At 45.0% G+C, this 26204-nt stretch overlaps 1 protein-coding gene across 4 annotated transcripts in view; it reads right to left on the bottom strand.

The window, feature by feature from the left end:
• The window catches only part of ASRGL1 (asparaginase and isoaspartyl peptidase 1), a 107576-nt gene that overhangs the window by 42233 nt on the left and 39139 nt on the right, over positions 1-26204 (bottom strand). Inside the window, exon 1 of one of the 4 annotated variants that reach the window (XM_089681343.1) lies at positions 24379-24501. The exons of 1 other annotated variant lie outside the window; for it this stretch is intronic. In XM_089681343.1, the coding sequence (XP_089537469.1) occupies positions 24379-24436 (58 nt within the window). In that variant the 5' untranslated portion in view covers positions 24437-24501. Of the gene's footprint in view, positions 1-23618; positions 23707-23953; positions 24206-24378; positions 24502-26204 lie in introns of those variants that run through there. 2 more of the 4 variants (XM_089681346.1, XM_089681345.1) reach the window with 2 other exon arrangements.

A 26204-nucleotide genomic window follows, 5' to 3' on the forward strand; every position in this document is an offset into this window, starting at 1 on the left:
CACGCCGAACGTTCTATGAATACGGTGACAAGTGCGGTCAAATATTAGCTAATGCGTTGAGAGATAGGTGATCTCGGTCTTATATCCCAACCATGCTTGATTCCGCTGGTACCAAACTCCATACCTCTTCGGATATGATGAAGGCCTTCTGAGAATTTTACCTCAAAACTTTGTAATATAGACCCGGTCCCTCCTACTTCCTCGACCTGCCCTTCCTTGGTTTTCATTCGAGAGTACCTCCATGACGCTAACCTCCCTACCCTTAACCAAGAACAGGAGTCACTTTCTCAACTCATCTCAGTGGAGGAATTTGCTGCGGCCATACCCTCTACCCAAATAGGGAAGGCTCCTGGACCAAACAGTTTTGCTCTGCTTTATTACAAAATGTTGTGTTTGCTTGGCGCCTCATTTCCTGTCTTCTTTTAATGCTATTTTAGAAGAACATGCCATCCCTGAGGATTTGTTACGGGCTGCCATCACAATAATTCCGAAACCTGATAAGGACCCCCTATTATTCTCCAGTTATAGGCCTATCTCCCTTCTGAACTGTGACCTTAAAATCTTTACAAAAATCTTGGCTTCGCATCTGAATGTGCTGATGCCACGTCTCATTGCACCTGATCAAGTTGGCTTCATACCGACGCTAGAAGCTAGAGACAACACTATCCATACTTTAAATATTATTGAGCAAGCTAGGAGATCTAGTGTCCCTATGATGCTTTTGTCCACTGACGTTGAGAAGGCGTTCAATCGTGTAGACTGGAGGTCCCTTCAGGAGACACTATGCTATGTTGGGATGCCCTCTCCCATTTTACGGTGGGTCGCTGCTTTATACACTAACCCCACTGCCACTGTTCGAGTGAATAGTCTAGAATCTGACCCTTTTCCAATTTCTAACGGCACCAGACAGGGTTGCCTCCTGTCACCTTTACTATTTGTACTTACCTTAGGACCTTTTCTCCATCATGCCAACTCCAACCCGAACATTAGTGCGGTTCGGGGGGGGGTCTGGAGAGGCTGCAACACAAAGTGGCGGCCTATGCTGATGACCATTTGTTCTATATTTCCAATCCGGTGACTTCACTGCCTTCTTTGTTGCAAGAATTGAAACTATATGGGGCTCTTTCCAAGTTTAAAGTTAATCTCCAAAAATCAGAAGCGTTGAATGTCTCTATACCAGAATCCATGCTTAAGAGCCTTCATCCACATTTAAATGGGAAAGCCATTCCCTAAAATACCTCGGGACAAATATACCCGCCAATTTATCTAATGTCTTCCTTCAGAATTTTCAACCTTTCTTGCAGGCAGACCTTCTGAAATGGGATGAGCTGGCCTTCTCCTGGTTTGGCCGTTGTAATATTTTAAAGGTGAATTTTAAAGGTGAATGAAGGTGTCAAGGTAACTGAGACCAGGTAAGTTGATGTCATAGTTAGCAAGTTGAAGCTCTAATAGAACATCGCTGAGTTCTTGAAACTTTAGATTGTCGCTAGCAGAAATCCTTGGGAAGCTTTGCTGCCAAAGGTATGTTCAAGTCTGCCCCAAGCAACATTAAGGCATGCAGCAGGGTTGTCAATATGAACTGCTTTGAGTCTCTTGATGCATTCAGTAGACTGCAGACCTAGCCATCTGATGAGTAGATGTAATTCCTCTGTGGCATTGATGTCTAGGTCACTCACTCATTGTGGCCTTAAAAGTGGATTTCCAGCCTTTAATTCTCAGGCTTGTCATCAAAATTGGTGAGGCCTGTCTTAACAAGCTCTCTGTGGAGCATGTATTTAGCAAACTGTGACATGTCCGTGCTTTCCGATTTTGGGTGCATGACTGCAGGTGGAACAGAGTTGGTTGTGACGGTTGGTGGACTTACGTGGAGTGACTTAGGAACGTATGTTGCTGCTAAGGCATTCAATGCCGGAGCTAGCTTAAAGTCCATTGGCATGTTGCTTTGTAGAGTAGCGCGTTTGCTAGGAGGTACTCTGTTGGTGCCAAAGTAAGATCGACGGTCTATTAAATACACACCAGTGTCTACGGCTAGCTGAGATGCTGCAGTCTGATGTATTGGAGGATATAAGGGCAAATCGTCTTGAGGTACAGTAGGTGCAGAGAAGAGACTTTGAGTACTTTGGCTGCTGTGACAGGGATTTGACATTCTGGAGAGGTGTGTGAAGAATCTGAGACATAAGATACAACTGAGTGTCTGGAACTGTTGTCTCTTTCGTTTTCACTAATGGCTTGTTCTAAGACCCCTAACCTTGCCATGGCTGTGGCATGTTCACATTGTTTTTCCAAAACTTCAATTTCTGCTCCTTGGCATGTGGCTTCAGCTTCTCTCTCTGCTTTCTGATGTATGGCCTGAGCCTCCATTTCTGCTTTCTTATATGCGGCCTGAGCCTCCATTTCTGCGGCCTGAGCCTCCATTTCTGCGGCCTGAGCCTCCATTTCTACTTTCTTATATGTGGCCTGAGCCTCCATTTCTGCTTTCTTATATGCGGCCTGCGCCTCCATTTGTGCGGCCTGAGCCTCCATTTCTACCTTATGTGCGGCCTGTGCCTCCATTTGTGTGGCCTGAGCCTCCATTTGTGCTTTCCTATATGCAGCCTGAGCCTCCATTTCTGCTTTCTTATATGCGGCCTGAGCCTCCATTTCTTCGGGCTGAGCCTCCATTTCTGATTTCTTATGTGCAGCCTGAGCCTCCATTTCTGCTTTCTTATGTGCGGCCTGAGCCTCCATTTCTGCTTTCTTTTGGGCAAAAGCTGCCTGAATTTTAGAAGCTTCAGCATCATCACGGACTTTTATTAGTTGTTGACAGTGTAGAAGACCTTGATTGCAGGGATTTTGAAAATCTTGAAGAGCGTCTAGTAGACACAGAGTGATAAGATCTGGATTCATAGAGCTGTGTTATTCTCACTTCTGCCTTTGTCTTTGTTCGCACCACTAAATTGTCTTTCAAGATTGAGCTCCTCAAAACTCCTTAATTCTTTCAATGACCTTTGAGTGGTGTACCACTTTAATAGAGCAATATATTTAACACACAGTCTTTGATAATTCTCATAAGCAACATTCAATTGCTGGATAGCCCCCTCTAGTTGTATTGGCTCATGAGATTGTTGGGAGAGAGCAGACATGCATTTAACAGTATTAGACCAGAAGTCATTAATATTAGACAGCAATTCTAACTGGTCAGCATTGAGATGTTCTTGCACTTTCCAGGTTGGATTTCTTAAGCGTTTTTCTCTTTTATCTAAGTACTGCTCTGGATGAAGCTCTGATTGTGGTTGTGTATTAGTTTCCCCAGACTGTATGTTACTTTCCTGAAACATCATGTTAGCAAGGAGAGGGGTTGATAGAAAGTTTAGAGAAATGTAATCACTTTTTCTGTGGATGAGTTCACGTTTCCTAGGCAATTATTGCAGGTGGTTTTCTTTTTCTTTTTTAGAAGTTCACAGGTAAGCTATGTGGTAATGCATACAGATGCAGTGAATAAACTTGCAGTTGTAAAACATTCACATCAATAATCTGTCCTGACACTGATGAGTGTTATGCTGGGATATACTTGGAGGCATGTACAGACTTGTGTAGAGGTGGCTGCACTCTCTATAGTGGTTATATCCAGTATCCATGTAACATCTCACTGTGTATTCTAGCTAGCAAGGATTCTTATAAAGACATTTCACTGATACTTTGACTTGCAAGGATCATATGAAGCATTCCACAGATCTTTTGACTGTTCCGTCTCTCCAATCTAAGCATTGATAGCGTGATCTCTACAACTTACAGTTGTGATGAGATATCGATAACTTCAACCTCAGTTGGATACCACCATCAGTGACTCAATTGAAAAGACATGTTGTAGATCTTGTGACGTTTATTCCATAAACTGAGAGAATCTTACAACAATGAACATTCGATAGGTCAAAAGATCATAATGTTTCCTGCTCCATGACATGAGGCTAGAGCTGTAATGCATTACTGGGAAGAGGGGTGGGCTATCTATACAGCATTAACTAAACCAAAGGAAAGAGAGGAGCAGAAACAAAATATAGAAACACTTAAAAGGCATATGACAGGCAAGTGAAACATGACATTGGGGAACTGGAGAAGGTACAGAGAAGGGCAACCAAACTGATAAGAGGCATGGAGGAGCTCAGCTATGTGGAAAGATTAGAGGAACTGAATTTATTCTCTCTTGAGAAGAGGAAATTAAGGGGGGCATGATCAACATGTATAAATACATCAGTGGTTCATATAGTGAACTCGGGGTAGAGTTATTCACCTTAAAAGGTCATCACAGAGGACAAGGAGGTGCTATTTACATCTGGAGGAAAAGAAATTTAATCTCCAAATACGAAAAGGTTTCTTCACAGTAAGAGCTGTGAAAATGTGGAATAGACTCCCTCAAGAGTTGGTTCTGGCCAGCTCAGTGGATTGCTTTAAAAAAGGACTGCATATTCTGGATACACAGAATATAATTGGTTACTAACATTTATAGGTAAATCTAACTATGTAATTAAATATATACTGTATATATCCTTATTAATATACACTGCTCAAAAAAAATTAAAGGAACACTTTGAAAACACATCAGAACTCAATGGGGAAAAATATCATGCTGGATATCTATACTGATATGGACTGGGTAATGTGTTAGGAATGTAAGGATGCCCCATTGTTTGATGGAAATGAAAATTATCGAACTACAGAGAACTGAATTCAAAGACACCCCAAAAGTGTAAAAATTATGTTAGCAAGCTAGTCCATTTTGCTGAAATTCAGTGCAGCAACTGAAAATGGTACTCAGTAGTTTGTATGACCCCCATGTGCTTGTAGGCAGGCCTGACAATGTCGGGGCATGCTCCTAATGAGACAACGGATGGTGTCCTGGGCTATTTACTCCCAGATCTGGACTAGGGCATCACTGAGCTCCTGGACAGTCTGAGGTGCAACCTGGCGGTGTCGGATGGACCAAAACATGATATCCCAGAGGTGTTCTATTGGATTTAGGTCAGGCGAGCGTGGGGGCCATACAATGGTATCAATTCCTTCATCCATCAGGAACTGCCTGCATATTCTTGCCACATGAGGTCGGGCATTGTTGTGCACCAAGAGGAACCCAGGACCCACTTCACCAGTGTAAGGTCTGACAATGGGTCCAAGGATTTCATCCTGATACCTAATGTCACTCAGGGTGCCATTGTCTAGCCTGTAGAGGTCTATGCGTCCCTCCATAGATATGCCTCCCCAGACCATCACTGACCCACCACCAAAACGGTCATGCTGAATGTTACAGACAGCAGAACATTCTCCACGGCTTCTCCAGACCCTTTCACGTCTATCACATGTGCTCAGGATGAACCTGCTCTCATCTGTGAAAAGCACATGACGGTGAGGGAGAGCTCGATGTAAGAGCTCTCCGTCAAACCTGCCGTCTATCCCTCGGGGAAACCTGTCAAAATCCCCCATCGAGAGATGAACTGCAGTTAGACCTACCTGGAAGAGGTGAGTCTGGAGAGAGATTGTGGAGTGCGGGGGTCGCGGGACGAGTGGTGGACGCTGTCGAGGGATGGTTTCTGTTTGACGCAATGGGCGGCCCGGAGTCAGGAGGACATGATTGAGCACGTGACCTGCCACAGAGGAGTGCTGGGAAGGGGAGAAGCCGGCCGGCGCCCCTGTCTGAAGGAGGACGCCGGCTCTCCATAGCAGACCGGTATGAGGGTTATTGACGATGGAAAACCGAGGCGGAAGTGGACCTAGAGGGGGGAGGGGGGGGGGGAAGTTTCCCCTCTCTACCCCTAGGAAGGAGCAGACGTATCTCCCCCTGAAAAAATGAAAAAGAGAACTATACAGAACAAACAGAAACTAGAAGGAAATAAGGAAGCTGGCCTGCATAAGAAGGAAGATAACAAGAGGGTGAGTGAGAGCGGCCAAGTTAACTATGTATACTATACTTAAGTGAAAGAACTGTATGGTAATATGAATGGATAGGGGGAGATTACCTAGGGGGTCCAAAAAGAGAAGAAGATAAGAAGCAGTAAAGCACAGGTCATTGGAGATATGGAGTTCGGGAAGGAGGGGATTTTAAATCTTCTCCCCCCATCTTCTTCCCAGAATTTGGACTAAGGAGTTTTACTGTTGAGCGGCATGAAAAATAAAGTAGCCAAAAAGGAGGTGGGCCTAAAGGTTCCCTAACAGGTACAATTAAATATATACCCCCCCAGGGGAACGTGATAACACCAAAATTTAACACATCTGCTCTCCATTCACACCTGACAACTTGTAACACTTATGAGTCACATGACACCGGGGAGGGAACATGGCTAATTGGGCCCAATTTGGACATTTTCACTTAGGGGTGTACTCACTTTTGTTGCCAGCGGTTTAGACATTAATGGCTGCGTGTTGAGTTAATTTGAGGGGACACTCACTACTTTACATTGTAGCAAAGTGTCATTTCTTCAGTGTTGTCACATGAAAAGATATAATAAAATATTTACAAAAATGTGAGGGGTGTACTCATTTCTGTGAGATACTGTATATACACAGTGCCTTGAAAAAATATTCATACCCCTTGAAATTTTCCACATTTTGTCATGTTACAACCAAAACCATAAATGTATTTTATTGGTATTTTATGTGATAGACCAACACAAAGTGGTACATAATTGTGAAGTAGAAGGAAAATGATAAATGGTTTTCAAAATTTTTTACAAATGAAATATCAGAAATGTTTGGCGTGCATTTCTATTTAGCCCATTTACTAGGATACCCCTAACTAAAGTCTAGTGGAACCAATTGCCTTCAGAAATCATCTAATTAGTAAATTAGTCCACCTGTGTGTAATTTAATCTCATTAGAAATACAGCTGTTCTGTGAAGCCCTCAGAAGTTTGTTAGAGAACACTAGTGAACAAACAGCATCATGAAGGCCAAGGATCACACCAGACAGGTCAGGGATAAAGTTGTGGGGAAGTTTAAAACAGGGTTGGGTTATAGAAAAAATATCACAAGCTTTGAACATCTCACGGAGCACTGTTCAATCCATCATCCGAAAATGGAAAGAGTATGGCACAACTGCAAACCTACCAAGACATGGCTGTCCACCTAAACTGACAGGCCAGATAAGGAAAGCATTAATCAGAGAAGCAGCCAAGAGGCCCATGGTAACTCTGAAGAAGCTGCAGAGATCCACAGCACAGGTGGGAGAATCCGTCTGCAGGACAACTATTAGTCATGTACTCCACAAATTTGGCCTTTATAGAAGAGTGTCAAGAAGAAAGCCATTGTTGAAAGAAAGCCATAAAGAGTCCCGATTGCAGTTTGCGATAAGCCTTGTGGGGGACACAGCAAACATGTGGAAGAAGGTGCTCTGGTCAGATGAGACCAAAATTTTACTTTTTGGACTAAAAGCAAAATGCCATGTGTGGCAGAAAACTAACATCACCCTGAACACACCATCCCCATCGTGAAACATGGTGGTGGAAGCATCATATTGTGGGGATGCTTTTCTTCAGCAGGAACAGGGAAGCTGGTCAGAGTTTATGGGAACATGGATGGAGCCAAATACAGGACAATCTTAGAAGAAAACCTGTTAGAGACTACAAAAGACTTGAGACTGGGGCAGTAGTTCAACTTCCAGCAGGACAACGACCCTAAACATACAGCCAGAACTACAATGGAATGGTTTAGATGAAAGCATATTCATGTGTTAGAATGGCCCAGTCAAAGCCCAGACCTAAATCCGTGGCAAGACTTGAAAATTGCTGAAAATTGCAAAGCTGGTAGAGACATACCAAAAAAAACCTGCAGCTGTAATTGCAGCGAAAGGTGGTTCTACAAAGTATTAACTCAGGGGAGCTTAATACAAATGCACGCCACACTTTTCAGATATTTGTAAAAATATTTTATAACCATTTATCATTTTCTTTCCACTTCACAGTTATGTGCCACTTTTATCACATAAAATCCCAATAAATACATTTACATTTTTGATTGTAACATGACAAAATGTGGAAAACTTCAAGGAGTATGAATAATTTTCTTTTCAAGGCACTGTGTATGTATGTATGTATGTATGTACGTACGTACAATAATATATATATATATATATATATATATATATATATATATATATATATATATATATATATATATATATATATATACATACACACACACACACACACACACACCCCATCTTCTCTGCTCCTGAAGCTTCTTGGGATATAGGTTTCACATATCCCAGGAGTCATCAGCTTCAGTACAGTGGCAGTTGTTGTAATCTGTAGTCTGTCATCAGGGAACCAGCTGCTTGAACCAGAAAGAGCCTTTTAGCTCCAATTCTATCAGAAGCAGAGATCCTAGCACAGGACCTGCTATAGAACATACTCCATCATAAAAACTTGGTTTAAGACTCTACTCTAAAAATCTCTATGTAAAAATTAAACAATACTAGTAAGACCACTCATGTAATATTTTATACTGTCTTGTATTGTGTTCAATAAAGGAGATATGGTTTTATATTACATGGATGGTCTTGCTGATATGGTTTAATTCTGCATAGAGATTTTCTTAAATTATAATTGAGTATACAGTGCATCCAGAAAGTATTCACAGCGCTTAACTTTTGCCACATTTTGTTATGTTACAGCCTTATTCCAAAATGGTGCTTCAACAAAAAATTATTATGGTTATTCTCCTATGATATGTGCTTCCACCATCCACCAGTGCTGTGACCAACATAAACTGCACTCACCAGATATTGGTGAATAGTAGGCCTTTTAGGGATCCTACTCCCCCTCTACAGCCTCCAGACCTCCATTCCACCATACAGGACTAGGATGATCCTTCCACTCACTTCTTGATAAAGACTTCCAAACCTGCTCCACAGTTGTGCCAGAGGGAAAAAAAGTGTATATAGTGTAATATTGCTAATGACCATATACCATGTAGTTAATAATACCAGGCCACTCACATTTCACAAGATCCATAAAAGCATTGTTTATTAGCCTCCACCGGCCAGACAAAGTAAACAACATCCAGGAACAGCTCCAGAAATCTCACAACTCGAATTGCAGAGGATTACAGTACAGGTGAAACTCGAAAAATTAGAATATCGTGCAAAAGTTCATTTATTTCAGTAACGCAACTTAAAAAGGTGAAACTAATATATGAGATAGACTCATTACATGCAAAGCAAGATAGTTCAAGCCATGATTTGTCATCATTGTGATGATTATGGCTTACAGCTCATGAAAACCCCAAATCCACAATCTCAGAAAATTAGAATATTACATGCAATCAATAAAACAAGGATTGTACATAGAACAATATCGGACCTCTGAAAAGTATAAACATGCATATGTACTCAGTACTTGGTTTGGGCCCCTTCTGCAGCAATTACTGCCTCAATGCGGGGTGGCATGGAAGCTATCAGCCTGTGGCACTGCTGAGGTGTTATGGAAGACCAGGATGCTTCAATAGCGGCCTTCAGCTCTTCTGCATTGTTCAGTCTCATGTCTCATCTTTCTCTTGGCAATGCCCCAAAGATTCTCTATGGGGTTCAGGTCAGGCGAGTTTGCTGGCCAATCAACCACAGTAATCCCACGGTCATTGAACCAGGTTTTGGTGCTTTTGGCAGTGTGGGCAGGTGCCAAGTCCTGCTGGAAAATGAAGTCAGCATCCCCATAAAGCTCGTCTGTGGAAGGAAGCATGAAGAGCTCCAAAATCTCCTGGTAGACGGCTGCATTGACCCTGGACTTAATGAAGCACAGTGGACCAACACCAGCAGATGACATGGCTCCCCAAATCAACACAGACTGTGGAAACTTCACACTGGACTTCAAGCATCTTGCAGTGTGTGCCTCTCCATTCTTCCTCCATACTCTGGGTCCTTGGTTTCCAAATGAGATGCAAAAGTTGCTCTCATCAGAAAAGAGGACTTTGGACCACTGAGCAACAGACCAGGTCTGTTTTTCTTTAGCCCAGGTGAGACGCTTCTGATGTTTGTTGTTCAGGAGTGGCTTGACAAGAAGAATGCGACATTTGAAGCCCATGTCCAGGATCCGTCTGTGTGTGGTGGCTCTTGATGCACTGACTCCAGCCTCAGTCCACTCCTTGTGAAAGTCCAACACTTTTGAATGGCCTTTTCCTGACAATCCTCTCCAGGCAGCGGTCATCCCTGCTGCTTGTGCACCTTTTTCTTCCACACTTTTCCCTTTCACATAATAAGTTTCTATTAATTCGCTTTGATACAGCATTTTGGGAACATCCAACTTCTTTTGCAATTACCTTTTGAAGCTTTCCCTCCTTATGGAGGGTGTCAATGATGGTTTTCTGCACAACTGTCAGGTCAGCAGTCTTTCCCATGATTGTGATTCCTACTGAACCAGACTGAGAGACCATTTAAAGGCTCAGGAACCCTTTGCAGGTGTTATGGCTTAATTAGCTGATTAGAGTGGGACACTTTGAGCCTAGAATATTGCACCTTTTCACAATATTCTCATTTTCTGAGATTGTGGATTTGGGGTTTTTATGAGCTGTAAGCCATAATCATCACAATTATGACAAATCACGGCTTGAACTATCTTGCTTTGCATGTAATGAGTCTCTCATATGTTAGTTTCACCTTTTAAGTTGCATTACTGAAATAAATGAACTTTTGCACGATATTCTAATTTTTTGAGTTTCACCTGTATGTATGACAACCAGATCACAAAATGGCCTCTTGGAACGCATTCCGGTCTGCCGTCTGAACATTCTGCGCAACTTCCGGTGAGTGGAACGCACGCTGAGAGGTGCGTTCCAAGCGGCCATTTTGTGATCAAGAAGTGAGTAGAAGGATCATCCTTGCCCTGTATGGTAGAATAGAGGTCTGGAGGCTGTAGAGGGAGTGTAGGATCCCTAAAAGCCCTACTATTCACCAATATCTGGTGAGTGCGGTTTATGTTGGTCACAGCACTGGTGGATGGTGGAAGCACATATCATAGGAGGATAACCTTAATTTTTTGTTGAAGCACCCTGGAATTTGGGAGAAAGGACTTTGTTTATTTTCAAGGTTTTTTTGGACACTATAATATAGTTTTTTATCATTATGTAATTAATTTGGTTTGGATATTGTTTTGCGCTGTTGATTTTGGTTTATATTATTTGGTGTTTTACACTAATGCACAGCAGCATCTCATACCTTCGTTTGGAGATTATTCTGTAGCGCAGGAGTGTGTATTTTCAATATATTTTATAGATTGAGACTTTGCGGACCCTTAGTTTCTGTCTATGTTATTATGGAGCGGTGGATCTCAGCAGACTACAGTAATGCTAGATTCACCGAGCAAGTAAAAAACCTTCTCTGTGCAGCATTCCCCCCAAATATTCAACTAAACCCCCTCTTCAACCCACAATATGCACTGGAGTCTTGGCTATCCCGGGACTCCCTCTTCTCATTAGCTGAGACAGAAGTTGTCTTCCGGCATAGTGAGAGTAATGCAGGCCATAGACGGTTTGTTTATCAGCCGATTTTTCATCCGAAAAACAAAACATTGGTCAATCTGTTGCTACCAATGATTGCGAAAATCGGCCATTTTTCACAAATTTTCCAGCATGACCGATAATCAAATGAGGAGGAACCTCGAAAATCGGCCGATGACATTGCCCCACTAACAGTGCGAAAATCGGCCGATTATTCTTTCGGACGAAAAATAGGCCAATAAACGAACCGTCTATGGCCTGCATTAGTAGCTGCTGCTATACTGAAAAGTTGGGCTGCTCACCTGCTCTCTTCTGCCCTTCACAGAAATTGTATTACTACACTCACACAATGTATCATGTTCTGTGGATAGTGTAGTGTAGTGTAGATCCTATCATTTAACTGCTCCTCCTTCATTCACAGAACGTGATGCAATGCAAGAGTGTGGAAAAAGGAGTTCCGTGAATGGTGGAGATGGCAGAAGAAGGCGGGTGAGTAGCCTGACATTTCAAAAAAGCAAAATAGCAATGGCTGATGCTAACTCTCACAATGCCAGAAGACAGCCACTCAGGGCAGTATTGGGTGGCTGTGGAAGAGACACTGTAGGGATGATTTTATAAAGCTGAATCCCTTCAAAACTAACAATCCCCCTTGCAGTAGAGCTGCACTCCCACTGCAAGAGTTAACTATTTTTTGTCTAGTGGGGCCAGGTTAAGCAGTTTTACTCACCTTATCCCCTGCTCCTGCAGGCTCCTCTACACTGCTAGAGTGGTCCCTGCAGCCTCTTTTCTCCATTCTTTGGAGGTTGGATGCCCTCTGATGTCACCAAGATAGATGCAGGGACCATAGCCCTGCACAGGATGTGAGGACCCTGCGGAACAGTCCACCTCCAGAGTACTGTTTACTGAAGGAGTTGAAGACCAAATAAGTAAAACTGCTTTTCTCATCCTCTAGACCTAAATGTGGAGTTAAAGCGGTAGTAAACTGCAAAAAATAAAAACAAAAAAAAATCTTCTTACTGCAAGATAAGTGCATAATGTGCTAGTATGGATCACATCACATTATGAAACACTTACCTGAAAAGAAAGCCCTCCAGCGGAGTGCTGCCACGGCTGCCTGGGGCATCCATCTTTATCTGGTCTTCCTTCTGGGTCTGTGGGCGTTTGAGTGATATCACTCCCGCAAATGCATGCGGGAGTATCAGCCATGGCAAGGCTCTCTCAATAGATAACATACTGTCCATTGAGAGCGCAGTGCGCATGTGCCAGTGACATCACTGGCGCTGCTAATTGGTGCTCGTTTAGGAGAGATTTACTTTACCTATAGGTAAGCCTTATTATAGGATTACCTGTAGGTTTAAAAAAATAAAATAAAAAAATAAACACGACTTTACTGTCACTTTAAGCCTTGTAGTAATGGCACAGCCCCACTGCAAAAGAGGCATTTTACTTATCCTGAATTGGGCTTTAAAAGTGGTTCTAAGCGCAGGTTTTTACCTTAATACATTCTCTGCATTATGGTAAAAAAACCTTCTGCATGCAGCTTACCCCCCCCAATTTACCTGAGCCTAATCTCAATCCAGCAATGTGCATGAGAGCAGTGAATCTCTGCTCTCTCCTCTTTGGCTCGGACAGCAGTGGAAGCTATTGGCTCCTGCTGTTTTCAATCACAGCCAGTGAGGAGGGAGTGTGGCCAAGCTGTACTCTGTCTAAGATCCTTTACAATCACTTTAACTGCTTGCTGCCCAGCCACAGTAGTTTTAGCTTCTCACTGCGTGATGCACTGGTTCCAAGCAGTTGTCCCCTGCTGACCCGTGCTGTGATTGGAAACACCACGAGATTTGCAGCACATTTCAGCCAATGATTTTGGCTGAAGTCAGCTTGCCAGCTGTGTTCAATCACACACAGAGTTCTGTGTTTACAAAAACACAGAACTCTGTGTACAGGAAACAGTGATCTGGCGGTTTAGTCTTCCTGCAAAGCAAGGAGAATAAATAGCCATACAGTAAAGTAAAAGGAGCACATATATCACACATTGTTAGGTACACAGTTAACCCATTTGGTTGCACCTAGATGTTAACCCCTTCCAAACCAGTGTCATTAAGACAGTGACAGTATTAGCATTGATCACTGTATTTGTGTCACTATTGATATCATTGTATCTCCCAGCCAGTGTCAGCTAGTGCCACACTGCCCACCACTATCACAGTCCCACTATAAAAATTGCTGATCACCATCATTACCAGTATAATGTCACAGCTGTGTAAAATATAATTTTATATATATATATATATATATATATATATATATATATATATATATATATATATATATATATATATATATCAATCATACACACACATATATATACACATACACACACCATAGTTTGTGGATACTATACCTTGCACAATCCAATTAATAAATTTTTTGGGATTTTTTTTTTTTTACCAAAGACATGTAGCAAAATACATTTGTCCTAAATTTATGAAGAAACTTTATTTTATTGGATATGTTTAACAGCAGAAAGTAGAAAATATATTTTATTGGATATATTTATTAGCAGAAAGTAGAAAATATAGTTTTTTTTTCATAATTTTCTGTCTTTTTCCATTTATATAGTAGAAAATAAAACCTAGTAGTGATCAAATACCACCAAAAGAAAGCTATTTGTGTGGGGAAAAAAATTATATAAATTTCATTTGGGTGCAATGTTTCATGACTGCGCAATTGCTAGTTAAACTAGCGCAGTGCTGAATAGCAAAAAATAGTCCTGGTCACGAAAGGGGTAAAACCTTCTGGTGGTCAAGCGGTTAAAGTGAAAGAACACAAACTATTCTTAAAAACATTCTCTCCCCCCTCCTTCTGTGCACTTATGGTCTGGCAAAGATAAGGGAGAATATGACTAAACAATGAAAGTCCATTGAAGATCCCTGTGAAAGATTGTACTGCTAGTTAGGGGTCAAGAGAGCATACAGGCAAATATTACCAATCAAGCACAGGCCTCCAATGAAGGAGCTAAACCCAATAAGCAAACAATCTGCTCTTTATAAAGGATTTCAGTAGAGATTTTTTTTTTTAACCAAAGACATGTAGGAGAATACACTTTGGCCTAAATTTATGAAGACATTTTATTCTATTGCATATGTTTAATAACAGAAAGTAGAAAATATAGTTTATTTTCCATAATTTTCTTTTTTCATTTATATAATAGAAAATAAAATAGCACCAAAAGAATGCTCTATTTGTGTGAAATAAAATAAAATTATATAAAATTTCATTTGGGTACAGTGTTGCATGACTGCCAGTTAAAGTAGCGCAGTTCTGAATAGCAAAAAAATTGTCATGGTCATGAAGGAGGTAAAAAACCTTTCCAGTGGTCAAGCAAATAAGGAACATGAACTGTTCTTAAAAACGTTCCCTCCCTCCTCCTTCTCTATACTTATTGATTTTTAATCTCAACACTGGTCTGGCAAAGATAATAGAGAATACGACTACACTTTCAAAGCCCCTTGAAGATCTCTGTGAGCAGATCGTACTGCAAGTTAGGCTGGCCATACACTATGCAATTTTATGTCCAATTTCCTTTAGATTTACCTTCAACTATGTAGTGTAAGGGCTTTACTAATTGGATACAATTGAAAGTGTTGTTAGGTTTGACCTCCTAATATATGATTTTTGGTAAATTGGATAATCCATGGCCAGCCTTAGGGGCCAGTTTACAGAGATCATACAGGCAATTCTTACCAATCAAGCACAGGCCATGTCACAAATTACTGCCATGATCAAGCAAATGGAAGATGCAAAGGCCACCACTGAAAAGGCAATGAAGGAGCTAAAACTAATAAGCAAACAACCCAATGATCTGCTCTTCATAAAGGATTTCAGTAGAGACTTTTTTTTTTTTTTCACCAAAGACATGTAGCAGAATACACTTTGGCCCAAATTTATGAAGGCATTTTATTCTATTGGATATGTTTAATAACAGAAAGTATAGTTTTTTTCATAATGCTGTCTTTTTCCATTTATATAGTAGAAAATAACCCAATGGTGGTCAAATACCAGCTCTGGTCAAAAGAAAGCAGCTCTGTTTGTGTGAAATAAAAAAAAACCAAGTTACACTTACGGTAACGTCTTTTCCAGGAGTCTTTCAGGCCAGCACTCTGAGAGACCTCGGCTCCTCCCCATCTGAGGAAACACCTCCACCTACAATAAAAAAGCTCCACTCCCCTCTGACCTCAGTTCTCCAAGCATCCTCCGGTCATCTGGGGAGACACAATGCGAGACAACACAATCATAATAAGCCATCTTCACATAACCAATATCAACAGTGGGTGGGAAACCGGTGCTGGCCTGAAAGACTCCTGGAAAAGACGTTACCGTAAGTGTAACTTGGTTTTTCCCCTACCGTCTTTCAGGCCAGCACTCTGAGAGGATAAGCGAGTACTCACCCTTCGGGCGGGCTAACTGCTTGTAAGACCTTACGACCAAAGTCCTGCTCCTGCACCGAGACCAGGTCCAGTCTGTAATGCTTGGCAAATGTGTCATAGCTGGACCATGTTGCCGCTCTGCAAATCTGCCCTGGGGAAACCCCTGCTAACTCTGCCTGGGTAGCCGCCACAGCTCGGGTGGAATGTGCCTTGATACCCTCCGGAACCTCCAGGCCTTCTGCCTGATACGCTCCTGTAATCGCCAGCCGCAGCCAGCTGGCCAGCGTCCTTCTAGACGCCTTCTTGCCTCTTCTAGCCCCCTTAAAAAAAACAAAAAGGGATTCGGTGCTTCTGAACTCCCTAGATTTCTCTAGATACTGGAGAACGCACCTTCTGACATCTAAACAATGATACCTCTCCTGATCTACCCCCACCGGGTCAGGAAAAAACGAGGGAAGGACAATGTCCTGTTCCCTCTGGAAACTCCGAGCTACCTTCGGAATGAAGGACGGGTCTGGTCTGAAAACGATCCTGTCTGAAAAAATACGGAGATAAGGTGTTCTGATCGAAAGGGCCTCCATCTCACACACCCTCCTTGCCGTGGTAATCGCCACCAGAAAAGCCGTTTTAATGGTGAGCTCACCTATCGGACAGGACTCCAAGGGCTCGAACGGAGCCCTAGTCATCCCCCCGAGCACCTTGGCCAAATCCCACACCGGAAATGGTCTGGACCTCGGAGGCCTCTGCCTCACCAGAGCTTTGAAAAACCTACTCACCAACGCCTCCCTGGCCAGGGGCGTCTCCAAGAACACACTGAGGGCCGAGACCTGGCCCTTGAGCGTGCTGACAGACAATCCCTTGTCCGCTCCCGCCTGCAGGAATTCCAACACAGAAACCTATGGGTTGCCACTGCTGTCCGGTCACACCAGGCTGTAAAGCAACCCCAGACCCTACCATAAATGGCCTGGGTCTCCTCCTTCCTACTGGCCAGTAATGTCGCCACCACCCTAGGCGAGAACCCCTTCTCTAAGAGGAGCTGCTGCTCAGAAACCAGGCCGTTAACCGCAATCTTCCTACGCTGGGGCAAAGAACCGGCCCCTGTGTTAACAAATCCTCTCTTGGTGGCAGCTCCCAGGGTGGACGAGAGGCCAAACTCTTTAGGGTCGCAAACCACGCCCGCCGCGGCCAGAAGGGAGCTATCAGGATTAACGAGGTCCCCTCTGTCCTGAATTTCCTCAGGACCAGGGGGAGCAAAGGAACCGGGGGAAAGGCGTAACAAAGCCGGTAGTCCCACCTCTGACCTAATGCGTCCACCGCTCTGGACCCGTCCCAGCGGGATAGAGAGAAGAAATTTGGGACCTTGTTGTTCCTTCCGGAGGCAAAAAGGTCCACATCCGGGGATCCCCACCTTCGCACAATCTCCTGAAAGACATCGGGGTTCAAGGCCCATTCCGAGTCCCTGAGCCGAGTCCTGCTCAGGAAGTCTGCCTTCTGGTTCAGCTCCCCCTTTAAGTGTATCGCAGACAGGGACGCCAAATTCAGCTCTGCCCAGGACAACAGTGTCGCCGCTAAGGCCCCGAGGGCCTTGCTCCGCGTCCCTCCCTGCCTGTTTATATAAGCCACTGCCGTAGCATTGTCCGTCAGGACACGCACGTGCTGGCCCGTGACCCCCGCCTGGAAGGAGTGCAGAGCCTCCCACACTGCCCTCAATTCCTTCCAATTCGAGGATTTGCCCTTCTGCCCTAAGGACCATTCCCTCTGAGTCACCAAATTTTCCAGGTGGGCTCCCCAGCCCCTGGCGCTGGCATCCGTAGTGACCTCCGCGGAAATCGGAAAGCACCACAACAGCCCCTGAGTTATGCTGGACGATCTCCTCCACCACCATAGAGACCTTTTCACACTGAGGGGCACGAAGACCCTGCGTTCTAGGGAGTGACACTTCCTGTCCCAAACCCTCAGGATCCACAACTGGAGGGGACGCATATGCAGACCTGCCCACTGAACCGCCGGAATGGACGCTGTCAGCAATCCAAGTACCGACATGGCCTGTCTTATGGACATCGACCTGCTCCCCTGCAGTAATCTGACTCCGGCCTCCAACTTGGTGACTTTTTCCAAAGTCAGGCTGGTCTTTTGGTCTACCGAGTCTAGAGTGTAGCCCAAGTAAATCACCTTCTGAGAAGGCACCAGGCAGGACTTCTCCAGATTCAAAATCCACCCCAAGCTTTCCAGATGGTTCCTCACTATAACCAGGTCTTGCCGTAAGTGAGCCTCTGAATCCGCGAAGAGCAGCAAATCGTCCAGATAGGCCACCACTGAAATCCCCCTTAAGCGGATAGAAATCAGTGCCTCCGACAGAACCTTGGTGAATACTCTTGGCGAGGAGGAAAGGCCGAATGGAAGAGCCCTGAACTGCCAGTGTCGAATTCCTTCCTCCCCCCCCACTGCCAACCTGAGGAACCTCTGAGAGGCTTCCGCCACGGGCACGTGTAGGTAGGCGTCCTTCAAGTCTATGGATGCCATGAATGCACCTGGTGGGATTAGGGACCTGATTGTAAAAATGGAGTCCATGCGGAACCTCCGGTAACGCACTGACTTGTTCAAGGGTTTCAGGTTCAAAATCAGTCTGAACGCCCCAGACGGCTTTTGAACCACAAACACATGGGAATAAACTCCCTTCCCTCGCTCCGCTACTGGAACCCTGGAGATGACCCCCTGGGACTCTAGAATCTCCAAAGTGCCCACCAGAGCCGCGTCCTTCGTCGGATCCCTTGGACGGGTCGTCACCAGAAAAGTCTCGGGTGGCGGTCTCAGAAATTCTAACCGGTAACCCCTTCGGATGACATCCAAAATGAAGGGGCTGGTGACCACGGCTTCCCACTGTGGGAGGAATGCCGCCAATCTTCCCCCCACAGGAGGAACCAAGTCACCTTGGTTTTTGGGGCTGCTCAGGAGGGCGAAAAATCGCTCCCCCTCTTCCCCTACCTCTCTGTCCAGCCGACCTACCCTGACCAGGCGGTCGCAGGCTCAGCCTCTTTGCCGGGCGGGCCTTCCGTGTCCCCCCCTCCTGCATTTTCCTCTTGAGGGGGAAGGACTTTTTCCTATCAGCTGTCCGGTCCAATAATTCCTCCAACCCCGGGCCGAACAGACAGTCTCCTGTGAGGGGGATGCCGCATAACCTAACTTTTGAAGTGATGTCCCCCTGCCAAGTCTTTTAGCCACAGCGCCCTTCTGGCTGAATTGGTCAGGGCAGCAGACCTGGCCCCCAATCTCACCGACTCTGCGGAAGCATCCGCAATATACCCCACTCCTTGCAAAAGGGTCTTAAAAGAGGCCAAGATTTTTTCCTTGGGAGAGTCTGCCACAATATGGGCCTGTAATTGCGTAAGCCAATACTCTAAGTTCCTGGCTACCACTGTCGTAGCCATGGCCGGCTTCAGGTTGTACAGGGTCGAGTCCCAGGCCTTCCTAAGGAGAGACTCCGCCCTTCTGTCCAATAAGTCCGGTAAGACCCCCATGTCCTCAAACGCTAGGTCAGTTCTCCTGGTCGTTTGGGAAAAGGCCGCGTCTAGCCTGGGGCTCTTGTTCCAGACCGCCTCCGGGTCTTCCGAAAACGGAAACCTCCTTCTCAGTGCTTTTGAGAAGAACGGTTTCCTTTCTGGGTCTTGCCACTCCTTCTTAATCGTGTCTACCAAAATGTCATGCACAGGAAACATTCTGTGCTGGTGCTCCTCCAAACCCTGATACATTTGGTCGTGGAGAGATAAGGCCTTAACCTCCTCCTTAATGTCCAGGGTTTCGTATATAGCCCCCAGGAGCTCATCAACCTCCTCTAGGGTCAACTTATACCGGGAGGGGCCCCTCCCTTCCTCCGAGGGACCCTCACCCGCTGATTCCTCCTCAGACTGGGAGTCCCCCACTGGTTCCTCCCCGGTCATAAGGGGTTCCCGACGACTCACCGAAGCCACCTGGGGGGGGGGGGGAAGTGTAGGCAATGGGAGGGCAAACCTCTCCATGAGGGACTTGAAGGAGTCGAAGGTGGTAGCCAACTCCTTTACTGACCTTGCTAGGTCCCCCTGTTCCGGCTTCTCCTCCCTCACCAACCCCTGTATACATGGGCCACAAAGAACCTTTCGCCAAGATTCTTTTAAAACTTCCTTACAGGAAGGACATCTCCGCTTGGGCTCCTGGTGCCTAAGTTTAGCTCGGGCCTTGCCCTGAAAGACACAAAAGAAAAGGGGGGAGGAGGGAAGCCCAATCAGTCTGACACTAAACACCCCCCCCGCTTCCCGGCAGAGCAAACAAGGGCCTGAAAAACCGCAGACCCCTTGCCCTACCTTCCCACTGCTAGGGGCCCACAGGTAGGGGAGGCCTCCACTGAGGCACCTTACCTGTGACTGGCTGGTGCTGGCATCTCCTGGTCCCGGTGCCTCCGACATCCCGTACCGGAGGGTGGTCGCCTGGTGCAGGTCTGTCCCCCAGGCGGCTGTGCACCGCACCGCCATTTTTGAATTTCGTGCCGCCGTGGTGTGAAGGCCGCGACCGGAAGCGGAAGTCGCGGCCCTGGGCGAAGCCCCGCCCCTTCCGCCGGAAACCGCCGTCTCCCGACGTCCGGCCCGGCAAAGCCCTCAGACCGCCAGCATGGGAAGGAGCGGAACTCCCCCCGATCCTCCCCAGACCTCACCACGGCCACCCCGACGCCCCCCCTCGCCGGAGGGGGTCGGGGAGCGAAGAGCAGGTAAGTGCCCTGTCCCGTCCCCCGGGATGCACTCTCACTGCTGGCAGCCTGCCCTGGGAGGATATGCAGCCGGACACTCCGGCCTTCACTCCCGGCTGCGTCGGGCCTCACAGCCGGCTATCCGGCCCTCGGCTCCCCTATCGTCTTCCTGCGCCTCCTCGTGTCTCCCCACCGGAGGAAACACCTGAACTGAGGTCAGAGGGGAGTGGAGCTTTTTTATTGTAGGTGGAGGTGTTTCCTCAGATGGGGAGGAGCCGAGGTCTCTCAGAGTGCTGGCCTGAAAGACGGTAGGGGAAAATATCAGTTTCAATTGGGTACAGTGTTACATGACTGCCGGTTAAAATAGCACAGTGCTGAATAGCAAAAGAAAATGCAATGGTCATGAAGGAGGTAAAACCTTTCCGGTGGTAAAGCGAATAAAGTGAGAGAACATGAACTGTTCTTAACCACTTGCCTACCGGGCACTTATACCCCCTTCTTTACCAGGCCAATTTTCAGCTTTCAGTGCTGTCGCACTTTGATTGACAATTGCGCTGTCATGCAAGATTGTACCCATATGAAATTTTTATCATTTTTTTCTCACAAATAGAGCTTTCTTTTGGTGGTATTTTATTGCTGCTGGGCACTTTACTTTTTGCACTATAAACAAAAATTGTGCAAAAAATTTTGAAAAAAAAAAGTTTCTTTGTTTCTATTATAACATTTTTCAAACAGGTAATTTTTTTCCTTCACTGATGTGCGTTGATGAGGCAGCACTGAAGGGCACTGATAGGCGGCACTGATGAGGTGTCACGGATAGGCGGCACTGATGAGGTGTCACGGATAGGCGGCACTGATGAGGTGTCACGGATAGGCGGCACTGATGATGGGTACTGATAGGTGGCACTGACTGGCATCACTGCTGGGCACTGACTGGCGGCACTGCTGGGCACTGACTGGCGGCACTGACTGGCAGCACTGCTGGGCTGCATTGATGGGCACTGGTGGGTGCCACTGCTGGGCGGCGCTAGTGGGCGGCACTGCTGGACACAGGTGGGCGGCACTGCTGGACACAGGTGGGCGGCACTGCTGGACACAGGTGGGCGGCACTGCTGGGGACCGATCATCAGGGCACTAATCATCAGTGCCCTGATGATAGGTGCCAATCTCTGCTCTGACAACTGCCGGTTCTCAGCAAAACTTTCCTCACGATCTGACAGCGTGAGGAAAGTGCAGCCGAGAACCGGCAACTGCATTTCCCGGTGATCAGCGTGTCATTGGACACGGCTGATCACGTGGTAAAAGGCCGCTGTGATTGGCCTTTTACCAAATCACGTGAACAGCTGTGTCCGTAGAACACAGCAATCACGGAGATCGCCAGGGGTGCGCAGGAGAGCGCATTCTAGGAGGACATCATATGACGTCCTCCCAGAACTGGCCGGCCGCAGTGTAGCTGTCATTCGGCTATCTGCGGTTGGCAAGTAGTTAAAAAATGTTCTCTCCCTCCTTCTTTATACGTATTGATTTTTAATCTCCACACCGATCTGGCAAAGATAACGGAGAATTACAACTAAACATTCAAAGCCCCTTGAAGATCTGTGAGAAGATTGTACTGCTAGTTAGGGGCCAGTTTAAAGAGATCGTACGGGCAATTCTTACCAATCAAGCACAGGCCTCCAATGAAGGAGATAAACCTAATAAGCAAACAACCCGATGATCTGCTCTTCATAACGGATTTCAGGAGAGATTTTTTTTTTTCACCAAAGACATGTAGAATACACTTTGGCCTAAATTTATGAAGACATTTTATTGTATTGGATGTTTAACAAAAGTAAAAAAAAAGATCCTTTTTTCCCATCACTTTATTTTTCCATTTATATAGTAGAAAATAAATAAAATAGCTGCCAAAAGAAAGCTCTATTTGTGTGAAATAAAAAAAAAAAGATATAAATTTCAATTGATATCAGAGGCCTCCAATGAAGGAGCTAAACCTAACAATCAAACAGCCTGATGATCTGCTCTTCATAAAGGATTTCAGTAGATTTTTTTTACACCAAAGACATGTAGCAAAATACACTTTGGCCCAAATTTATGAAGAAATTGTATTCTACTGGATATGTTTAATAACAGAAAGTATCATTTTTTTTCATAATGTTCTGTCTTTTTCCATTTATATAGCAGAAAATAAAAACTCAATGGTGATCAATTTTTTTTTTTCACCAAAGACATGTAGCAGAATACACTTTGGCCCAAATTTATGAAGAAATTGTATTCAATTAGATATATTTAATAACAAAAAGTATTGTTTTTTTCATAATGTTCTGTCTTTTTCCATTTATATGGTAGAAAATAAAAACCCAATGGTGGTCAAATACTAGCTCTGGTCAAAAGAAAGCTCTATTTGTGTGAAATTAAAAAAAGATGATATAAATTTAATTTGGGTACAGTGTTTCATGACTGCGCAATTGCTGGTTAAAGAAGCACAGTGCTGAATAGCAAACAAATGCCATGGTCACAAAGGAGGTAAAACCTTCTGGTGGTCAAGCAATTAAAGTGACAGAACACAAACTGTTCTTAAAAACATTCCCTCCCCCCCCTCCGTGTTCTTATTGATTTCTAATCTGCTCTGGTCATGTGATTGACTCCATTGTGTCCATGAATTGCAGGGTGGAGGAGGAGGGAGAGCTGACAATGGCAATTCACAGCTATTGTTGAGCACTCCAATACACGGGGGAACCGGTTCTGTGAACATATGTGTGATCCTGGAAGCTACATAGAATATTGGGAGAATTGAAATGTCTGCAGCACACAAGTGGGCACTGCCAGCACATCACCCAGGGAGAAGTACAGCAGGGACCAGGGTGTTACGTCACCAGAAAAGACCATGAAATGGAGCTAACACTTTAATAGACCGCATTCCCACCAAAACTAAGCTAGGCTACAGGTAAGAATAGAGAAGGCAATGTGAATACAGCCAGAAGCAGAGTGAATGACGTATAGACCGCTCCCGACACTCACCTGTCACACTGCTCTCTGTACTGATACCTGAACTCGGCTCTCCTTAACCACGCCCACGTTGCTGAGAGCGCACCACAGAGGCAGAAACCACTCAGTGCTTTTGTCTCCAGCGTGGTCCATGCAGTTCAAAGTGGCGACCATGATTGTGGAGACCGTAAATCTATGTATGTCTACGGAGAGCGGTGCTTGGAACGAGCAGACACCGGCACTTCCTACAACTAGACTACACCACTGGCGAACCTTGTACTATTGGTGCTGCGGTTATGGCGGGTATTGGTGCGGAAGGGAGTATGCTGGAGGCCGAGTTATCCTGCCCCGTGTGTCTGTCTACCTACCGGGATCCGGTGTCGCTGGGCTGCGGCCACTGTTTCTGCCGGCAGTGCATCAGCGAGGCTCTGCAGCACCAGAAGGACCAGGGCAGAGCTTACACGTGTCCCATGTGCCAGGCGCACTACGAGGACTTCCCTGCCTTGAAGAAGAACCTGCAGCTGTCCAGTATTGTAGAAAGCTATGTGACCATGCAGAAGAAAACAGAGCTCTGCCCAATCCCCTGCGGGGACTGCCTGGACCAGGCTAGTCCATCAGAGAAGACCTGTGTCACCTGTGAGGTGTCCCTGTGCCACAAGCACCTGGAGAGACATGTCAAGAAGGGCCACCTTCTTCTGGAGCCCACTGCCTCTGTCCAGGACAGAAAGTGTGCTGAGCATGACAAGCTCCTGGAGTACTACTGTGAGCATGATGGCCAATGTATTTGTGTCACCTGCTACATTGCCGGCTCCCACAAGGGCCACAACATCGTGACGTTGAAGCAAGCTCATGAAAAGCAGTTGGCCACGTTATCCTCAACCACTTCCACCTTGACAAAGAGCGTGTCCACGTTCTGTTATGACATCAAAGATCTCAACACCGGTCTGGAAAAGATAACAAAGAATACGACTAAATTTTCAAAGCCCCTTGAAGATCTCTGTGAGAAGATCGTACTGCAAGTTAGGGGCCAGTTTAATGAGATCATACTGGCAATTCTTACCAATCAAGCACAGGCCACGTCAAAAATTACCGCCACGATCAAGCAGATGGAAGATGCAAAGGCCACCACTGAAAAGGCAATGAAGGAGATAAACCTAATAAGCAAACAAGCCGATGATCTGCTCTTCATAAAGGATTTCAGTAGGTTGCAAACTCTGATCAAACAGCAAAGTCCTCAAATTAACACAATGCAGGTTGTTGGCATGGAAGCTGATAAAGTAATGATTGAAAACATTAACAAGGAAACAGCTGACTACATAGCCAGCATTGGCCGACATTTGGCATATACGCGTGATGTTCTGCCGCAGCAAATCGAACAGCTGGTGTGGTCAGGGAGGCAACGGAAAAAAGTGCAAAATCTAAAGAAGGCTGTACAAGTGAAATTGCAGAAATCAGAGAAAATGAACCTAAGCTTTGGGGGAATCCGCTGCTCACACTGCTCATATACTGGTAATGTTTCAAATAAATTAAAAACATTAACAATTACAAAGAATACAAACAACCCGCTTGCTAGGCTAAGTTATCCATATGGTTATCCAAGTCAACCCATAACATCAAAATGTAATTGTAAACTTCCTATGGTCATTCCTGATTGCATTGCTAGTGACACATCAAGTAAGTTCCATTGCCTAGTGGACGTCAGTATGTCTAATGACTGGTGTGTGGGTGTGACTGGTGGTGATTTTTCAGAGACTATTAGATATCTAAAGTGGACCAGCAATCATCTTTCATATGAATCGGACACCAGCCTTTCACTTGGAAGTGCTAAGATCAAGAAACTGAAAATGCAGCTGGATTTTAATAGCCATTTACTAGGCTTCTACAATGCAGGCCATGAAACAGAAATGCCTATATTAATATGTAAATGTGATGATGTATTTGGAAAGGCTTTAAATGTTGGCTTTAATATTTTAGATGGGTCATTAACCTTGATCTAAAAGTAAAGTAGTGACAACGGGATACATTTACCTGTGCATGCTCCCTAAGACATCTCAGAACTGGATAGTAAAGTGAACATCCTCCAAATTTACCTCTATTTGAACATCAAAATCTTGCTTAATTTTTCACTCCGATTGGTATGCAGGCCCGGTCATTCCCCACCCTACAGCTCACTTTAACAAAAAGCAGGATGCGTTTCCAGGTGAGGAAGAGGCAACGCCTCCAAACACGTCAGCCATTTGGAGGTCTATAGTCATTGGTCAGACACCTTCCAGGGAGATTGGACCTTGCTGTATATCTTATGATATGCCTTTGACTTTTATTCTTTTGTGAGTATATCACATTTTATACAATAAACCAAATTTTAAAGGTAATGCACAAGGCCTGTGCACCCTTTTTTTTGTCTCTTTGCATGCTTTTCTCTATTTTCACCTGGTGATCTAGTCAGTAAGTCTGTTTTGCAAAAGATGATGTTCTCCTGCAAATGTAGCAGTTAGAGGGATGAGACAAACCATTTACCACTGGAAGGGGTGGTTACAACGTTCAGCTTTTATTCATGTAAAACCCCAAAAGGAAAAAAAAAACTGTAACTTTTTATACGTGTTAGCTGAAATTTGGGTT

Source organism: Staurois parvus, unplaced genomic scaffold (genome assembly GCF_062004578.1).
Source record: "Staurois parvus isolate SC_StPar_1 unplaced genomic scaffold, SC_StPar_1.0 ptg000264l, whole genome shotgun sequence".
Classification (NCBI taxonomy): domain Eukaryota; kingdom Metazoa; phylum Chordata; class Amphibia; order Anura; family Ranidae; genus Staurois; species Staurois parvus.